Below are 17,552 nucleotides of genomic sequence, written 5' to 3' on the forward strand. Positions count from 1 at the left end.
TCTTTTCTTCCTGAAAAACAAAACTGACCCTTTGTGCTCTCATGTGCCACAACGTGACATTAAACAACTTTAACAAGCTTGGCAAAGGTTAGGAGAAATGTTAAAATGTTCATTTGTCCATATCACAGTTGTAGCTCTGGTGTGACAGCACATCCTTTAACCAGAAGGTTGTCAGTTCAATCCCTGGTTCCTGTCTGCATGTCTAAGTATCCTTAAGTGAGGTCAAATGTCATGCTTGTACCTGAATGTATGACTTGATATAAAGGTGTTTTTTTTTATTTATTTGCTATATATGCCCATAAAAAGGCAAACCGATCTCCATCATGGTTATCATTTTTTTGTAAAATAGTCAGTAGCGCTTAAATTGTTTATATGCTTATTCTAAATACACTCTAAGAAATAATAGATTTATTATTAATTAAATTCAGAATTTCTCATTTTCTTTAGTATTTGTGTTGGTGGACTTCATGACTGGTGTCATAACTAACACACTTAGAAACACTGAATCCTATGCAAAATAGGATGAACCATTAAAAAGCATACATTCTGTATTTATGAAACTCACATGTCAATACTGCAGGTTGCTCAGCGAATCAAACATGTTATCTTACATATTGAATGAACCACTCGGATTCCACTATGATGATCTGATAAAAAAGAAAAAGAAAAAAGAAATTGGCAATATGGCCGGCCATTCTTTTGTAGGCTACCATTGGCTAAGAAGACCAGCGTCAAACTACGTAACACGCTGTGGTACCAGTCTCCAAGGTGAGACGTTTACGGGACTGATAGAGAGTACGTCAAATACCAATATCGCCACACTACCGCGTGTAAATTATTCTTTACGTTGATATTTTATAAAAGTTTGAAAGAAAATGCTAAATTAAATGGCATGTCACACTTTATGATGTAGTGGTTGTTTTGGGAGGTTTAAGAGTTTCTGATAAATGTTTAAATCGTTGTTTCTAATGTGAAAATGATCAATAGCTCAGGGGAAGGTGACGTTACAAAAATAAAGCAATAGATAAAAACTGTCTAGTCATTTCCAGTTTCCTCTATTATCCACAACTGAGTGGAAAGCTGAGTTGGGATAACACACGTTGGAATATGGATACAAAGCGCTGGTGATATTAGAAACTCTGAACAATGCAATTGTTGCAATGGCATTTAAAGAGCAATGTCGGCTACGTCCTTACAACATTAGAAAACAATTTAAAAAATAGCTCAATTAAAAAATATGCCAATTTTCACACAGAGAAAAAATATCAATACACACATTAATAAATCAACTCCTATGAATGTTTCTGTCTTGATTCATTCGTATAGTACACCACCATTTTAACAGGCATGTAACGCTTACCAAAATGTTTCGTAATAACGAGTTTACGAGGAGCGTTTGAAGTACTCCAATGAGGCTGCGTCGTGATGCGTCGCGTCTCGTGTGTGTGTGTGTGTGTGTGTGTGTGTGTGTGTGTGTGTGTGTGTGTGTGTGTGTGTGTGTGTGTGTGTGTGTTCGTGTGTGTCTAGAATGTGGGAGGAGGAAAACCATTGGCAGGATTCCTCCAGTATGAGGACCGGGTCTGGCCGGTAGACCCGCAGCGGGCCTGAGTCTCCCTCGCCGGACAGTCGGATGGATTTCGTGCTGAGCGGGGCGGCGGCGTGCGGAGCCTGCCTGTTCACCAACCCACTGGAGGTCGTCAAAACGCGCATGCAGCTTCAGGGGGAGCTCAAGAGCCGGGGCTCCTACCAGGTCTACTACCGCAACGTGTTCCACGCTTTCTACACCATCGCTAAAGTGGACGGACTCGCCGGCTTACAGAAAGGACTGGCACCCGGACTCGTGTACCAGTTCGTCATGAACGGAGTCCGGCTCGGCTCGTACGCCGTCATCGAGTCGTCCGGATACATCCACACCAACGGGAGGGTCAACGCGGCCAAAACCACGTTAGCGGGGGCCGCGGCCGGAGTGGTGGGAGCCGTGATGGGGAGTCCTGTGTACTTGGTCAGTAGCTGGCTTGACGTCGTTTCCTTTGTACTGGTCCTTTAATGAAGCGTCACACCTCAAGGTGAGCTGTCAAAGTAAGCACAATGTCCCGTTTGATTGACAGGTGAAGACCCATCTGCAGAGTCAGGCTGCCTCCTCCATTGCAGTCGGACACCAGCACAAACACCAGGTAAGAGACGACCCTGGGCACGGGTTGACTGTGAGCAGAGCCATCCATGCCTTACATGTCTTCCTCTTCCTGCCAGGGGATGACCCACGCTCTGACGGCCATCTACAAGCAGCACGGCATTATGGGACTGTGGAGGGGCTCCAGTGCTGCTGTGCCCAGGGTCAGCGTGGGGTCGGCCGCTCAACTCTCCACCTTCTCCTCCTCCAAGGAGCTTGTGATCGACCTGCAGGTTGGTTTTCTTTACTGCTCCCAGAGAGGGTTGGCTGAGGTTTAAAATCAACATAAAATCATAGATTTAGTGGCAACGAATGGAAACGGCTGTTTCTCAGTCTTCCACTCCACATGCACGACAAGGCCCGCACTGTTAAATAATAAACATCTGCTTCGGAGGTGTGGCAAAACTCACATAGAGCTGCTATGATTGGTTGAGTTGAGTGAGTTGAGCTTTTCCTTGGCTTGTATGATAGTAAGCTGAATATGTTTGGGTTAAGCATAAAACAGGCAGTCCGAAGAAGTCACATTGGACTCTGAACCCGCGACTTGATCCAGATTCCAGACAATCTGATTGATTGAGAAAATCCCCAGCAGTTTCATCATGAAAACAATCATTAGTTGCACAGTAGAAGGGATCAATTGTAGTCAGTAGCTGCACACAGATTACAAAAGCACTGAAAGTCATTGTGGCGCTGAAAAAGCCTAGAAATCCGACACCTTTCATTGCCCCCCCCCCCCCCCCCCGTCTGGAAACATAGAACTAGTGCAGCAGTTAACAGCGTGACGGTGCTGCTGATCCAGCTCTCGTCAGAAAAAGTCTTTCATACTGAAAGCCAGAACTGTAACACATCATTGAACTGTATTCAATTGACTGGTCTGCAAAAGGTCTCTGGCTTAGTATCCGACCGGTTTGGAAATATTTAAACTGGCCCAACACTATGGGTGAGTGCAAGTAAAAAGTGCTTTGCTTTGTTTGATCTTTTTATGATTATTTATTGACGTATTACCATCCCTATGAATTCCTCCTCAGTGCTTATTAAAGTTTTTTTTTTTGTATACTTCGGTGTTCATCAGGTTCATATAGAAAACAGCTCTGACTGTAGCTACTGGAGAGCGTGTGTGTGTGTGTGTGTGAACACTAATAATAGTCATTCTTCCGTTCATCTGCATGTAGGACAGAGTTAGTGTGCTACATCCTTTCATTTCTTTCATACTGTATGGAGCCTCACATGTTGTTATGGTCCGGTATGTTCTTCCCCCAAGGTGTTCCCAAAGAACAGCTGGCTGGTGCCACTGAGCGCCGGCATGATCAGCAGTGTGGTGGTGGTGATGGCCATGACACCTTTTGATGTAGTGAGCACACGACTCTACAACCAGCCCGTGGATCATTTGGGCAAGGTGAGGAGAGAGACTGTGTGTGTGTGTGTGTGTGTGTGTGTGTGTGTGTGTGTGTGTGTGTGTGTCTTGTCTATTGGCTTCGGTGAGAGTTTGACTAACAGATGACTCACCCAGTCACCAGACAAGTTCTGGTTCATTCCTTTAAGGTGCCTGCCCATTGTCAAAAAGTCTCCAATGACTGCATCTCAGATGGCGTGTCAGATTAGTCTGAACTTGCTGCTCTGACTGTATGGTAGTTTTCATTGGGACTGGCGGGGTCCGCCATTGTTGACTGTATTTATCAAAACAACACCAAAGGTGTCGGCGTAAAATATGCAGTGTGGTCGCACTGGAGCCCGTAGAGAGAGCTATTCCCAATACAATATCTCATTTGAGGGTAAAACATGTATACACCTATGGTTTGAGTGTGTGCCTATTCACTAGCAACTAGTGCGTAACTTCCCAATCTTAGGCCACTGCCCGAAGCTCTGACCAAATTATCGGGGATCGGGTTGCATTGTGGGTAATGTAGGCACCAGATTTTAACAATGGAGAAGAATGAATGTGATAAAAAAAAAATATCAGTTTTGATCGTTTTCTTTTAAACGGTCTGTCTTGAGTCAAAGTGATAGAAGTGCACTGCTACAGCGACGGGGTATTCTTTAAGGATTATACCTCATAAGTAGCGACCGATAACAAAGAAGAGCTCAAACACTCATCATATCCAGCTGTGACAGTCAGCTGACCAATTCCAGGCTGAATGTCCTCATTTTATCTCATAGGGGCAGCTTTATAAAGGATTCCCTGACTGCTTCACCAAGACAATGAGGAAGGAGGGCTTGGTAGGACTCTACAAAGGTCTGGGAGCCTCTTATTTCCGGCTCGGCCCACACACCATTCTGTCTTTGTTCTTCTGGGATGAACTGCGCAAACTGTACCAGCAGGGCAGATAACACCTGGAAAATGGGGGACTCATTAAGCTCCTGAGTGCGTAGGTTAAATGAGTCTTCATTAAATAAGGATGCTATTGTGAGGTCAAAGAGAAAATAGGAGATAGCCTTATTTCTTAGTGGGAGAGAGACAGAGCAAAGGTAACATTTTTACACTCCAATAAGACAACTGTACATTCAGAAGGGTCATATGTGCACAGGTCGGATAATAATCTACACAGGGGTTTAGACAACCTTCGGGAGAAAGCATCCGTTGTGGATTGTGCCAACAGCAGAAATAAACGTAAATGACACTGGCAATAAAATTGCCCTCTGACTGTATTCACAGATTAGACTACCTCTGTGTTCTTCATGATTTTTGTTTGTAGCTTTTAAACAGGAGTACTGACACGTATGCTGGTACTTCAATGCATCTTAATTCCTTTATAACGCTATTTGTGTGTATAAAATAGATGAATAAAAATACAATTAGTCCTGAAAATGTTAACGTCCACGTAGTATTTCACTAGAGCCAAGTTTCCCCGGGTCTTTGAGCACCTTGTGGAGACAAGAAGCATATTAACATTACACAGGTGTGTTTAAAATTGCCTCCAAGAAATGAGGATTTGATTACAAATACATGTATTTTATGTCGCTGGTGGTTAACTAGCATCTGTTTCTGTTATATGAGATATGTTACGTTAAACCTACTTAAACTAAATAGTTTGTCATGACACACATGGTGAATGTACTGCAGCTTTAAGAACACATGTAACTTCCATAACACAACTCAGGAGACCTTCCGTACATTACTTTGCATTATGAAATTGTTTTCCTCTCCCCATATTGTTTTCATACTTTCAGAGCACCTTTTGTTTTCTTGAAGTTATGACACCTATTTGTACTGTGAACAATGTATGCAGTTATTTCTAGGAGTATTCTAGGGCACTGTACTGAACGGCAGTATCAACTGAAGCATTCATACTTTGAGAGAGATGGATCATAATTAAGGTGGATCAGACTAGATTACAATAGTTTTCCCCATATGACACTATGAGACATTATGTGAAAAGTTGCCGCGTTGAAATAAAAGCTCAAGCACTTCTAAACACAAATGACCTCATGACCCCTTGTTCACATCAAGCCAGACACCAAAAAGTACTACATACTGACTGAAACGCGAACCAGATTAGAAACCACACTGTGAGCAATTACAGATTAGAAGGACCCCTCAATCACATTCGTAATCAGAGGTGAAAAACATCAGCAGTTGCATTGTGCGAGCAACAGGCCCAGGAAACAGGAAATTGCTCGGTTCATTTGCATACGTTTCCAATGTAACGTCTCTGAGAATCTGTGTAGCATGAAACTGCATGACAGTTCTGGGAGTTGAGCTGTAATAATGACTGTTTCATCAATGTGTGACAGAATGCACTTCCTGTTATGGGTCGCTCATATTACTGTGCAATGACCCTGAAGGGCAAGCCTCAGACTTATGATTGAAACACATTGTGGCGTTACCTTGTTTCATATGAGCTGAATTGAATATGAAATAAAATCATTTTCTATCATATTATAATCAAACTTTAGTACTGAATCCTGCAGCTATTTGAATATTATTTTAGGCAGATGTGGTTTAGGTTCATTTCCTTAAGTTTACAAGAATTCAAAACAGACAGTTAGAGAACTGAAAGTGCAGCACTCCTGTGTTCTTGCAGAAGGATTTGAAAGTGCAGTTAAATATTGAAACAAGATTAAGAGCCTACAGTCATGTTGGCGGCTATATTTGTGCAAGTGAAGTACTCAACATGCTCACAATGACAACGCCCACACCTTGATGTTAAGTGATGCCATTGGCTATACATTATTGGAGCCCTAGCATGGCTAAAAATGAGATTATTCAAAGGTTAATACAATAACCCTTTACTTAAACCTGTATTTTGAGAAACTAGCTGTACATGGACGATAATTGTTCATTTTTAATGGCTAAATTTGTAGGTTGAATAAGCTTTCCTGAGATTGGGATTTTCTCTCTGTAGGAAGCAGGCATGTCTCGTGTTAGTGGGGCTATTATAGCACGGCCTGAGGCATGTGCACCTCCCATGCTGAACCGGTGAGCTGTGTGAGAATATAAACATCAACATAGCCTCTCAGGAGGAAATGGAGGAGTGTTGTGTGTTTCATGTACACACAGATAATGAGCAACTGTGCCGAAGGCCTTTTACAAGGTGACCTAAGCCGACGGCTTGTTCATTCATTTATTTTATCAACGTTTAGAGACAATAATTCACAGCATCATTCAATTCAGTTCACAGTGCAGTTCAACAGGTATTAAAACTGAGTAAATCCAAAAATGTGGAACAGGAAAAACCCACAAAGACATTTTTATTACAGCTGCTGAGCCATATCGCCGGTGTCTGTGTTAAATTGGGCAGAAACAACTATGAAACTGCCAGAACAAACAAGGTTAATGTGTCATTGGTGCACACGCTGTGCACCAGTCACCTCTGTGAAATGTTACCGAGCAACACTACGCTTTGTTCACGGCGGCTGGCATCGCTTGGTCTTATTGTGCACGGTGGAGGTGTGTTAAATACTAACGTCAAACACCTGGATGCTTGAGGAAGTTTAAAATGAAGTTACACTTTCTACACTCAGGTCCCAAAACAGTCCCTTTCATAAAGTGTAATAAAAATGTAATATATCCTATATATTTTTTTTTATATACTTTCACCGCATCAAATCTTTTTAACAACTTCAGACCTAATCATAGATACAACGTTCTTTATTATTTTCTAATATTTTTTTATGTTTTTATGCCCTTTTTGTCATAAGAACCCCTGATTTTTTTAATGGGAAAAAAACACAAAATATGCAATTTTTTCCAATAATGAGGTGCAAAGTGAAATATTTGGGATGGGGTTATTACAGCCTTGATTTGCCCGATAATTGATAGCAATATTGATTGATTATTTTCAATGAGAGTTTATTCACAAAAACTTACACTTGCTACCCTTCAGTCTCATAAAAATGTAATACATAAATATTTTTTTAAATTTTCACCGCATCAAATCTTTTCAACAACTTCACACCTAACCATAGATATGAAGTTCTGTTTTCCCTGTATTTTGAAGGCAGAGGCTTAGATCTATTTGGCATTCAAAGCATTAAAAAAGCATTATAATATGTCAGGAATACAGTACATGAAAAATAAGTGGTTATAATGGGAGTCAATGGTAGACGATAAAGAGTGTAGGCATTATGCATATCTCCTATTCTCTACCTTGCAAGAGAGGGGATCATGGAATTTGAAAAATAATAATAACAAACAAATCCTGACCAAGTTTCATACAATTAGCCTTAAAACTGACCAATATATTGAGAATCAAAGACATAAAATGAGCAGAATGTACACGTCAAGGGTTAAACACCTTCTATTTGGATGTTTGTACAACTCAACATGGTTTCACTACAAAACGTGTTGATTGAGCTTAATGTGGACGGGACTAGTTTGTCAGCCCAACTATTTATTCTAAATTGAAGGAACTTAGATTTATGTGCAAACAACTTAAGTTTCTAAGCCTAACGCCTAACGAAGATTTTACAGTAGACAGGTTACAAATTATTTTAAGTTGAGCCAGTTTCTTTTAAAGGCCTGAACCCTCAGGGACTAAACTAACGTTACCCGATAAAAGCTTTAACCAGCTTGTATCAGAACTGAGCAACTCCAAGGTTTCTGTGTAAATGTCAGAGTAACAAACAGGGTGTCAGGCTGTCATGCTCAGTAAACCTGAACCTCATCAAAACCCTGGATTAGAGATCTAGAATAATTCTGTCTGAAATTTAAGGAAGAATGATATGGCAGCTAACACCTGCAAGTGGCAAGTGACGTTGTGCTACCTCTGAGGCTTTAGTTATTCTTATTATACGAAATATTTTTTTATTCCCTTATAATATTAATGGGAAACAAACTGCAGATATGACGTTTAAAATAATTCAAAGGTGACAACAAGAGTTCACATGGTGTGTTTCAAAGTACAGCACACTGGCATATTTGTACAAAAAGACGCTGTAAACATTTCCTGCCGTGTCGCAGCTGTATGTAAGTTATTGATACGCCAACATTTTGCGCTGAGTGTTCGTTTGTCACCGTCCTCCGCCTCTACTCACTCTTCTTCTTAGCGGAGGCGGCGCTGCTCCCGTATCCGAGGACCTGGACCAGGAGGACACAGCTGAGGCCGGCCGACAGTGTGTGTGACAGAGGGGTGACCAAGCCTCCGGTCTCCTACGAGACAAGAAGCAGTTAGTCAAGTGCAAAATGTGCAGCTTTGTCTATGCTTGTGTGGAGCTCCTGACTGCATACCTGGAGAGACACAAAGGCAACACCTAGAGATCCTGCCCACGACAGCAACACGGACAGAGTGGACAGTTGACCCGTGTGGCCGCTACGGTAGTTAGTTCCAGCCTGGAGAGCCTGGAAACGACAAAGCCACCACATAAAACCTCTGTCCTCTGATAGATCTGCACTATTATCACCTCACAGCTCACATATCTTTGATTCATTGGAGAACAGCGGAGAAATGGCACAGATGAGTCACTGAGTTACTACCTTGCTTGCAATTAAAGCTGCCAAACTAGAAGCCTGCATCAGTGAGACGACTGCTGGGGCGGCATAGGAACCCAGAAGGAACATCACACCCCCGTAAGCCAGGAGGAACAGCATTCCTGCAGCATACGCATCAACACAAATGGATTCATTAGGAATTTTCTCTTTGAATAATCTCAACCTATATAATTATTAAACATCTATCAATGGGTTTCAACAGAAGCTTTTTGCCTCTGTGAGAAGTTTATGAGTTGAGAGGTAAAACACCACGGTGGTGTTTGACCAAAAATAGATGTGGAAGTGTCATTAGCTGATAAATCATTCTTTAGTTTAGTTTACAGTCGAGACATGAAGGAACGGAAATCGTTACCCAGGTCCAGCAGCCCGGAGAATAAATAACATTGCAGTGTCATAGCCAACAATAGACCTTGTAAATAGATAACAAATAACCTAAAGTCTAAATAAATAGAACATAGTTGAGAACCCAGCAGCATGTCCAAATTAAAGTGGAACTGTTTAAGGATTTGCCCTCTCAGCAGAGAGAAAAGGGGGAAGTGAACGTCATTTAGAGACATTGTCTTGGTCTTTTCATCGGACTTAATTCCTGTTGAGATGCTGTGTTACGACCTCAGAAACGTTGGATTGCAGTTGTGTGGGCCAAGAAGAAAAAAAAAAAAGGAAGGGGGCAAATACTTTTTCACAGCTCTGTATAAACATGATTTGGTACGTGAATTTGGGAAACAAATCTACAAGTATGTGTACAAACCTTTGAGGGTATCGCCACGATAATGCAGGATGAGGAAGATGATGGCTGCTGTCTGGGCCAAGGTGAAGAACCTCTCACACCAGGCGCTGTAGAGCAGGTCATGTAAAACACAAGCACACGTCTACTGTATCTGTATCTACTGTATGATCACAGAGAGTGTTGGCTGGGAAACAGAAGACTCAGTTACTACATCCCAAATCAAGAAGTACTGGGATTATGTAATATTATGAGGTAAAAAAGGATTCATGGTCTTATACGTACAAGAGCGGGAAGTTGTTGGCCACAGCGTAGACAACCGGACACGAGAAGGCATACAGCTGCAGCAGCACCGAGGTCAGACTCAGGCCGTCTGCTCTCCTTCTCCACAGGATCTTCAACAGCTGAGGTAGCTGTGCTGCAGCCGGGACACAACACGGTGTGAGTGGTTCAGATTAGCAACATGTAAACAATACGAGAAAAACACTGCACTTATAACCCACATGAAACTGTGTCATCTAGTTCACAAATCGTCCACAGAGTTACAGCAGGGCCTTCCCAACATTATTTGATCCCAAACTTTTTCTTCCAAAGTTTTAAATATGTCCAAAAATACACATTAATACAACATCTACTAAGCACAAATTATGTTCATTGTTGTGTCAATGTGAAATTGTGAAGTAGAAATGCCAATATAGAATCACAATATGTTCTATAAATATATGAATCTGTCAACAATTATTTTAATGACTTAGCATTGTAAATACAAAGTACCGTTATACATGGCACTATAAGCTGCACTACACATTATCACTGACCGGTTTAATAAGCAACACAATGTTATATGAGATGTTATAGGGGGTCCTTGGCCTGAAAGACGTTGAAGACCTCTGATCTGGTTCATTGACCTGCAGCAGAATGCAGATGTTTTGTGATCTCATCACTGGGCCTGGTGTTGCCATGGTGATCTTAAGTAGTCTACCCGCAGCACTTTAAAGTTCATCCTTTGATTACGTGGCTCACTCTGTTGTGCAGTGATCCAATCAATAATGATCAATCATTTGTGAGTGTTTCCTTGCTGCTGCTGTCACGTGATCAAAGCAGACGAAAGGTTCAGGCTTCTTACCCAGAAAAGCGTCCAGTAAGATCCAAATCCCGACGATCCGGTTCATGACAAACTTCATGCAAGGCACTGCGACACAAATTAACACTATTAAAACACGGACGTGTGCAAAAACCTGCAGCGAAGTAGCGCAGAGCACCATATCCCCCCGCACATCTGGAAATCTTCGTGCACGTTTACTCCACAAACTCACCGTGCATGTGGAAGCTGACGAAGATCTCTTGGTAACATTTTTCTGGCATGAAGGTGACCAGGAAGTCTCTGACCGGAGACGTGGCCATGGCGGGTCAGCTGTAGTGAGGAACAGGGGGAGTGGTTCCCCCATTTATACTGGAGGGTCGTCCTGTGATCTCTGTGGACCGGAAGTCCACCTAGTCTCTTTATTCTTTGTTGATAAATATATATATATATATATATATATATATATATATATATATATATATATATATATATATATATCGTTCCCCCCTTGGATTTTTTTAACGCAAATACTACACTAATACATTTTGGGGAGGAAAGTTATTCTAGTTATTTGTGTCTTTCTAAAAGTTTCATTCAAGTTAAAAAAAAAAAAAAAAAAAACTTTTTTAAATTAATCTTCCCAAGGATAAATCCCTCCAGAGCCAGGCCCAGGAGCCCAAAGTGCCAGGGCCCTGCACAGGCCGTCACCTACAAGGTGTCACTCAAAGAGACCAGGAAGAGACTCAAGATGACAACAAAGAAGCATAGAACAACTACAAAGAGACCCAAAAGGACTACGAACAGAAGAAAAACAACCACAAGGAGATTCAAAGCAGCTGCAAAGAGACTCACAACTATAAATACGGGGCTACAATCACACAAAGAGTCACAAAATGATTACGAAGTGACAAAAAAATCCCACAAAGAAACATCAAACCAATATAAAGAGATGTGAAATACTCCGTCCCCCTGTGGGGGCAAGTCATCATATCTGATGATGATACGCGCTGATGTGTGAAACTTTGTGCAGCAGGTGTGAAACGCTGCACGTCAATGACTTGCACTGAGAAATGTAAATATCAGAGGAAGGGAGTTTTAAAAAAACATGCAACAAATTCATATACTGTACTTCGGTGACGGTCTATTGAACTCATTATACCTCATTTTGAATGGGACTAGGGTTTGTAATTATTCGTTTTCAGATTCAGATTCCTTTATTAGTCCCCGAGGGCCAATTCAGTTTTACAGCCACTCCATCATTAAGGGTTAAAATGCATTAGTGTACAATGTTAAACAGTTAAAAAGTAATAAACAAACAGATAAGTAAGAGTAGCAGTCATTCATCACCCTGTATACAGATCTCTCTCTCTCTCTGTCATATAGCATCCCACACATGACCCAATCATCACTCACTCACTGCTGTGGTTATGTATTATATTCACTTCTGGTGTTGATTTCACAGTCTTACAGCAGAGGGAATAAATGGTATTCCATTTGTTTTCTGGACACCCCGTGTTTCCAGAGGGAACAGAGATTTTTGAGCAGACTCTTTTTGTCTTTCACAGATATTCCATTAAACAATTATATGAAAGAAAATGTGAACATACTCTCAATGAAGGTTTGATCAAATGTGCACAGAACTGTTTTACAGACACCAGAAGCGTTGAGCTTCCTCAGTAGGAATATTCTTTGGTTTGCTGGCTTGATAATGCTGTCAGTGTTCTCACTGGATTTAAGTTGTGGGTCAAACCCTGTGCCTAGGTAATTATGTGTTTGGACTATTTGAACATCTTCATTGTGTATTACACTAGGTTTTTGTTCATCGCTGTGTTTTCTTAAGTCTATAATTCATTATTTGGTTTTGGACCCATTTAAATCAAAGAGGCTGTCATCACACCATCTGTCAAATTCCATGAGGGCACTGTTATGGTCAGATTGGTTGCCCTGGAGGAGAGACAACAGGGCTGTGTCATCTGAAACTTCACCAGATAGTACAATGAAGAGCTTTGCTTCTTCTTCACGTTTTTAAAGGTCTGATGTAGTCTCATTACCATTCATGGTCTTCTTTTAATTACTTTTATCCTTGTGAAGTACTCTGTGATCTTGTTCAATGGAAGGTGCTATATCAAATTAACTTTACATAAACAGATGACAATTTCCATCTTTTAACAAGCTTAGTTAACAACCAGTTATTGAAGTCATTGATTTTCTTTCATGTGCGTTTCATGAATTTATTGCCAGTTTGATAAAATGTAAATGTAGACACCTTATTGAAATAGGTAGGTTCAGGAGTACTTCAGGTTTCAAATGATTGAAACACGTTTTCATGGTTTTTCGTGTGTCAATTGTGGCAACAAGTTAGATAAAAAGTGATGAAGTTATTGAAGTCCTTTATTGTCTCCTAGTTTAATGCATGATGAACAGTCAGATAAATTTAGACAGAGTAAAATGAGGCATACATACAGTATTGATTTATTCTCCCGCCTACTCAAGCAAGAGTAGAAAGTATGTTGGATTTAAATGACTCCATCATTTATAATTTACACCAAAGAAGTGACTCAGCATGTGTAACAAAGCTACATGTAACACCAGTTCACTCTGACGGAGGGGCTCCTCTGAGAAACAGGAAGGATGTGAGTAAAAACCAGATGAACAGTCAGACAGAGCTCAGTTTGTTCCTTTGCACTCAGACAGCAACATGTGTCCTGGAAAGTGTGCCCGCTGCATCGCTGCTGTTCTGCTGCCGTTGGCGCTCATATCCATCATCTGTAACATCGCGTTGTTCTTTCCTGGAGGGAACATCAAGTATGCCAAAGATGGACACATCACCGAGGAGGTGAAATACATGGGAGGACTCGTCGGAGGTTTCATGGTGAGTTGACTTTTACTGAAAGTTTATTGGGCTTCGAGTGCTCATCTCTTCTGTGTTGGGTCCTAATTGTTTGCTGTTGTTTTTTTTGCTTCAGTGGTAAAGATCTGTGATTCTCTTTATATAAAACACTTGCAATTGCAATATAAATCCAGTGTATTATTCATCAGTGCAGATTTGCACATTTGTAGATAAAGAAAAATCCCACACCATAAACCAAAAATGTTACAAAATGAGAGTAAAAGTAAATCCAAACAAAAGATAACTCAGTTTTTGTTTTCTTTTCTGTTGTCTTAATTACTGTGCTCCCTGCTGCCACCGACTGGCATGGGGGAGTATTACACCGGCGCTTAACAATTATGAATTATGTGCAGTGGCTATGTTTTTTTTTACCTATTAAGTGAAATTGAATAATTTAAAAAGAAAATCACTGCATAGTGTCATCACCACAAAATTGACACTCTTTCATCCGCCTGAAGCAAAAACTGAATGCTGAATTGTATAATTAGCTTTGAACATGTTTTACATCCAATTCCCTGTCATCTAATGTGTGCCGACGCAGGTGTTGGCCCCGGCAATTTACCTCAACTTCATTGTAGAGCGGGGCTGCTGTGGAAATCGCTTTGGGGTGAGTCCAATCAGACACTTCAGGTGCTCACTGAAAGATAATGGGAAAAGTAACAAGCAAGTCAGAGCACTGTTAGTTAAGATGATTTAGTCGAACTCTTATTTCTAAGGTCAAGATGAGAATGACAAAAAGGAAATATGTTGCATAACCGACATTGACTCTTGGGATAGGTATAATAATGGTTAGTTCTATAAAAAAAAAAAGATGAACCATGAACCAACGATATAAATTACCATCTAAAAAGATTTAACATCAAAATATCTGACCTTTGCTCATCCTCTCCCTTCTCCAGATGCTCATATCCATTGTGTTCGCTGCAGTGGGCGTGGCCGGGGCCCTGTACAGCATCTGTGTGTCACTGCTCGGCCTGCAGAACGGGCCCCTCTGCAAAGTGGTCCTGATTTGGACGACACCTTTTAAAAACAGGTGAAGCAGAGTAACTGTGTGGTGAGCTTTGTGTTTGTAAAGTCCTGAGCTGTCAGTCACACGCCTCCTCCTCCTCCTCCTCTGCAGAGACCACAGTTACCTGACCAACAACTCCTGGTGGGGAACATGCACGGAGCCCAAGAACATTGTGCAGTTCAACATCGGCTTGTTTGCTACTCTGCTGGCCACCAGCGGCCTGCAGCTGATTCTCTGTGCCTTCCAGATGATCAACGGGCTCTTCGGCTGCCTGTGTGGAACCTGCAGCAACAAAGGGGAAGGACGAGTTACAGCATGACTGTAGAGGTGGAAACAATCCTCACACAAGCTGGGCTGGTTCAGAGAATGTCAACTTTTCTTACCTTATTTCTTTTTTTTTTTTTTTTACTTACAGCTGTGAGCTCCTGACAGTTGACTGGCGCCCCCTGTTGGAGGACAGAGTAGTCTTCCTCCTGCATAAAATATTCACTTTGAAACGGTAGCTTTTTATATTTTTTGTGTGTATTTCATATTAATGCTGCATTCTAAACCAACACGGATATTTGAAATGTTTGCAATATATTAGGGTTTGTAACAGTGACACAATACAGAACAATAAAAGTTAAACATTTACAAAAAGAGTCCAAAAAGAGTGAATGAGTCCTTAAATCACAAGGAGTGGAATATAATATAAACAGCTGGCTGTGTTTGTTTCTGTTGAAATCTAAAGCTGCTGACTCTGAGAACTAGGGAAATGTTTTCAGTTTTGTAAGTAATCCCAATGAATTAGTGTATGCCACTTCACAATTTTAAAGTAGACGAGAAAATAAAAAGTCCCAGAAAAAATTACTTTCTGTCTATTTGTCCGTAAATATCTGTGGAAACAAAAATCAGAATACTTAAGTAATCCCTCGGGAAATTATACAGCTGCAGTTGCTCCATAACAGTCAGGAAGGAAAGAAAGAAAGAAAGAAAGAAAGAAAGAAAGAAAGAAAGAAAGAAAGAAAAGGCAAGGAAAAGAAAGAAAGAAAGAAAATAAAGAATAATGTTCTCATAAATAGATAAAGGGCCTATAGAAATAGTAATGTGCTGATACACATAAGTTAAGTCAAATAAGTACAAAAAGATTAAATAATGACACCAAATATATGCCTGTACATAATGTATTTATATAGAAACACTATACGGTACAGTAGTGAATCTGCTGTTGAGGTAGTAGTAGTATGTGTGTGTGTGTATATATATATAGAGAGAGAGAGAGAGAGAGAGAGAGAGAGAGAGAGAGAGAGAGAGAGAGAGAGAGAGTTTTCTTTACCTTACAGGAACCATAAGTTTCCAGTTAGGAGGATTATGACACCTGAAGAGTTGACTGGCGCCCCCTGTTGGAAGACTGGCAGGCTGCATCTGCATGAAACATTCACTTTGAGGTTGTTGTCTCTCTTAACAGATAGGAAGAATAAGAGTAGTACATACTAATACAATAGTAATACATAGTTATGATATACTATACATTGCTGATCCACTGACAAAGACCTGCGTCAGGCTTCATTATCTTTAATGTTGATTGTGAATGATCCGACATATGAATATCTGGCTGTTAGCAGGAAAGCCAACATGTTAGATGTTTGGAAGCTTCCATGTTATACATTCACCAGTTAACCATTTAGACCCTACAGGCCAGGAGAGAGCAAAGTATAGGCTGCCATGTACCGTCACAATCACGGCCCACATGCAGGGCAACAGGGTAAAAGCAGGATGCTTACCGCTACAGAATGCCCCGGCTTCCAGAAAGTGATCACCTTGGAGACGGGAGTCGTACGGCAGACTTTCTCTCAGCACCCAGAGCACCCACTTCTGTGGAAGGAACAGAAGTGAGTCAAACAAGTGTGCTGATGCATTCATTTTTAAAAAAGAACAATAACTTGCTCTGCTTGCAGTGGCATTTTATAATAAAAGTGTATTACCTGTTTATGTTGTTTTTGTTTAATCCTCACACAAGCCAATGCAGAATTAAATGTCTCATTATCCGGATTTGTTTGGGGGTAAAAGAAAATAGCACTAAAGAGAAATCCACATCCAGATGGGAACTTTTCCACATAATGTATTCTACATAAAATCATACACTGCTTTAAAATATCCTGTATCCTCCTACCTTACCACAGCATGTTTGAAATGGTTGAGAACCTGAGATCCACATGAAATAAAAAAAGGACATACTCTAAGTTATTCCAGAAGTGATGACTGAGGAGGATCGCTGCCTCGCCCCAGTTAAAAAAAATGATCATATTTTCTTTCAACATACTGTTATGTCAACATAAGCACGGTGAACAGCTCACTGGACAAAAATGTAGCCGGCTGTGTTTCATTGTCCACACTGTGGTCATTTACCAGTGTTATGTGGTCCATGTCAATGACACACTGTTCTTGCTTAATGCGCTGCCACAGGTCTGAAGTCCAACCGCTGTGATCCTGGAGCCACAATGTCAACACATCACCAGCATACAATAGGAGGCTGAAACACATCCCTCACAGTAGAGCTCTGCTTTCTCACAATCCATACCAACACGCTTTCACAGCACTTACTAATATTTCCACAGCAACCTACGAGAAGCTGATTTTGTTGGGCCCAGTCACTAAAGCAAACAAGTAGGCCAGAGAGATGTGACCATCAATAATTTGACTCAGATGACCTAAACCCAATCACATCTCAACAACACAAGCGTTGTCTCTCAAAGACACCACGGAAT

At 41.0% G+C, this 17,552-nt stretch overlaps 3 protein-coding genes and 1 long non-coding RNA gene across 4 annotated transcripts; 2 read left to right on the forward strand and 2 right to left on the reverse strand.

Annotated features, from left to right (window-relative positions):
* The first annotated feature begins 1,521 nt into the window (after positions 1–1,521).
* Positions 1,522–5,589, forward strand: slc25a35 (solute carrier family 25 member 35). The gene is made up of 5 exons (XM_084029458.1): positions 1,522–2,002; positions 2,109–2,174; positions 2,251–2,403; positions 3,432–3,566; positions 4,328–5,589. The coding sequence occupies exons 1-5, from the start codon at positions 1,631–1,633 to the stop codon at positions 4,496–4,498; spliced, it is 897 nt and encodes a 298-aa protein (XP_083885584.1). The 5' UTR covers positions 1,522–1,630; the 3' UTR covers positions 4,499–5,589.
* Positions 5,590–7,587: 1,998 nt separating this feature from the next.
* Positions 7,588–11,226, reverse strand: LOC311025602 (mannose-P-dolichol utilization defect 1 protein-like; the record flags this gene model as incomplete). The annotated part of the gene is made up of 7 exons (XM_084028575.1): positions 7,588–8,759; positions 8,838–8,948; positions 9,084–9,199; positions 9,847–9,932; positions 10,108–10,240; positions 10,949–11,014; positions 11,139–11,226. 7 exons carry the CDS (start codon positions 11,224–11,226, stop codon positions 8,637–8,639), a joined length of 723 nt encoding a protein of 240 aa, XP_083884701.1. The 3' UTR covers positions 7,588–8,636.
* A 1,035-nt stretch (positions 11,227–12,261) lies between these two features.
* Positions 12,262–15,503, forward strand: LOC311025415 (transmembrane 4 L6 family member 1-like). Its single transcript, XM_084028305.1, has 5 exons — positions 12,262–12,327; positions 13,190–13,778; positions 14,338–14,403; positions 14,696–14,829; positions 14,917–15,503. Exons 2-5 carry the CDS (start codon positions 13,605–13,607, stop codon positions 15,122–15,124), a joined length of 582 nt encoding a protein of 193 aa, XP_083884431.1. The 5' UTR covers positions 12,262–12,327; positions 13,190–13,604; the 3' UTR covers positions 15,125–15,503.
* LOC311025417 lies at positions 13,810–17,495 on the reverse strand. The gene is made up of 5 exons (XR_014598376.1): positions 16,569–17,495; positions 15,219–15,278; positions 14,930–15,087; positions 14,670–14,816; positions 13,810–14,433 (listed from the first exon to the last, which is right to left on the reverse strand). It is a non-coding gene; the product is annotated as an uncharacterized lncRNA (long non-coding RNA).
* Between the last annotated feature and the right edge of the window lie 57 nt (positions 17,496–17,552).

Source organism: Eutrigla gurnardus (assembly GCF_963514095.1).
Source record: "Eutrigla gurnardus genome assembly, chromosome: 15".
Classification (NCBI taxonomy): domain Eukaryota; kingdom Metazoa; phylum Chordata; class Actinopteri; order Perciformes; family Triglidae; genus Eutrigla; species Eutrigla gurnardus.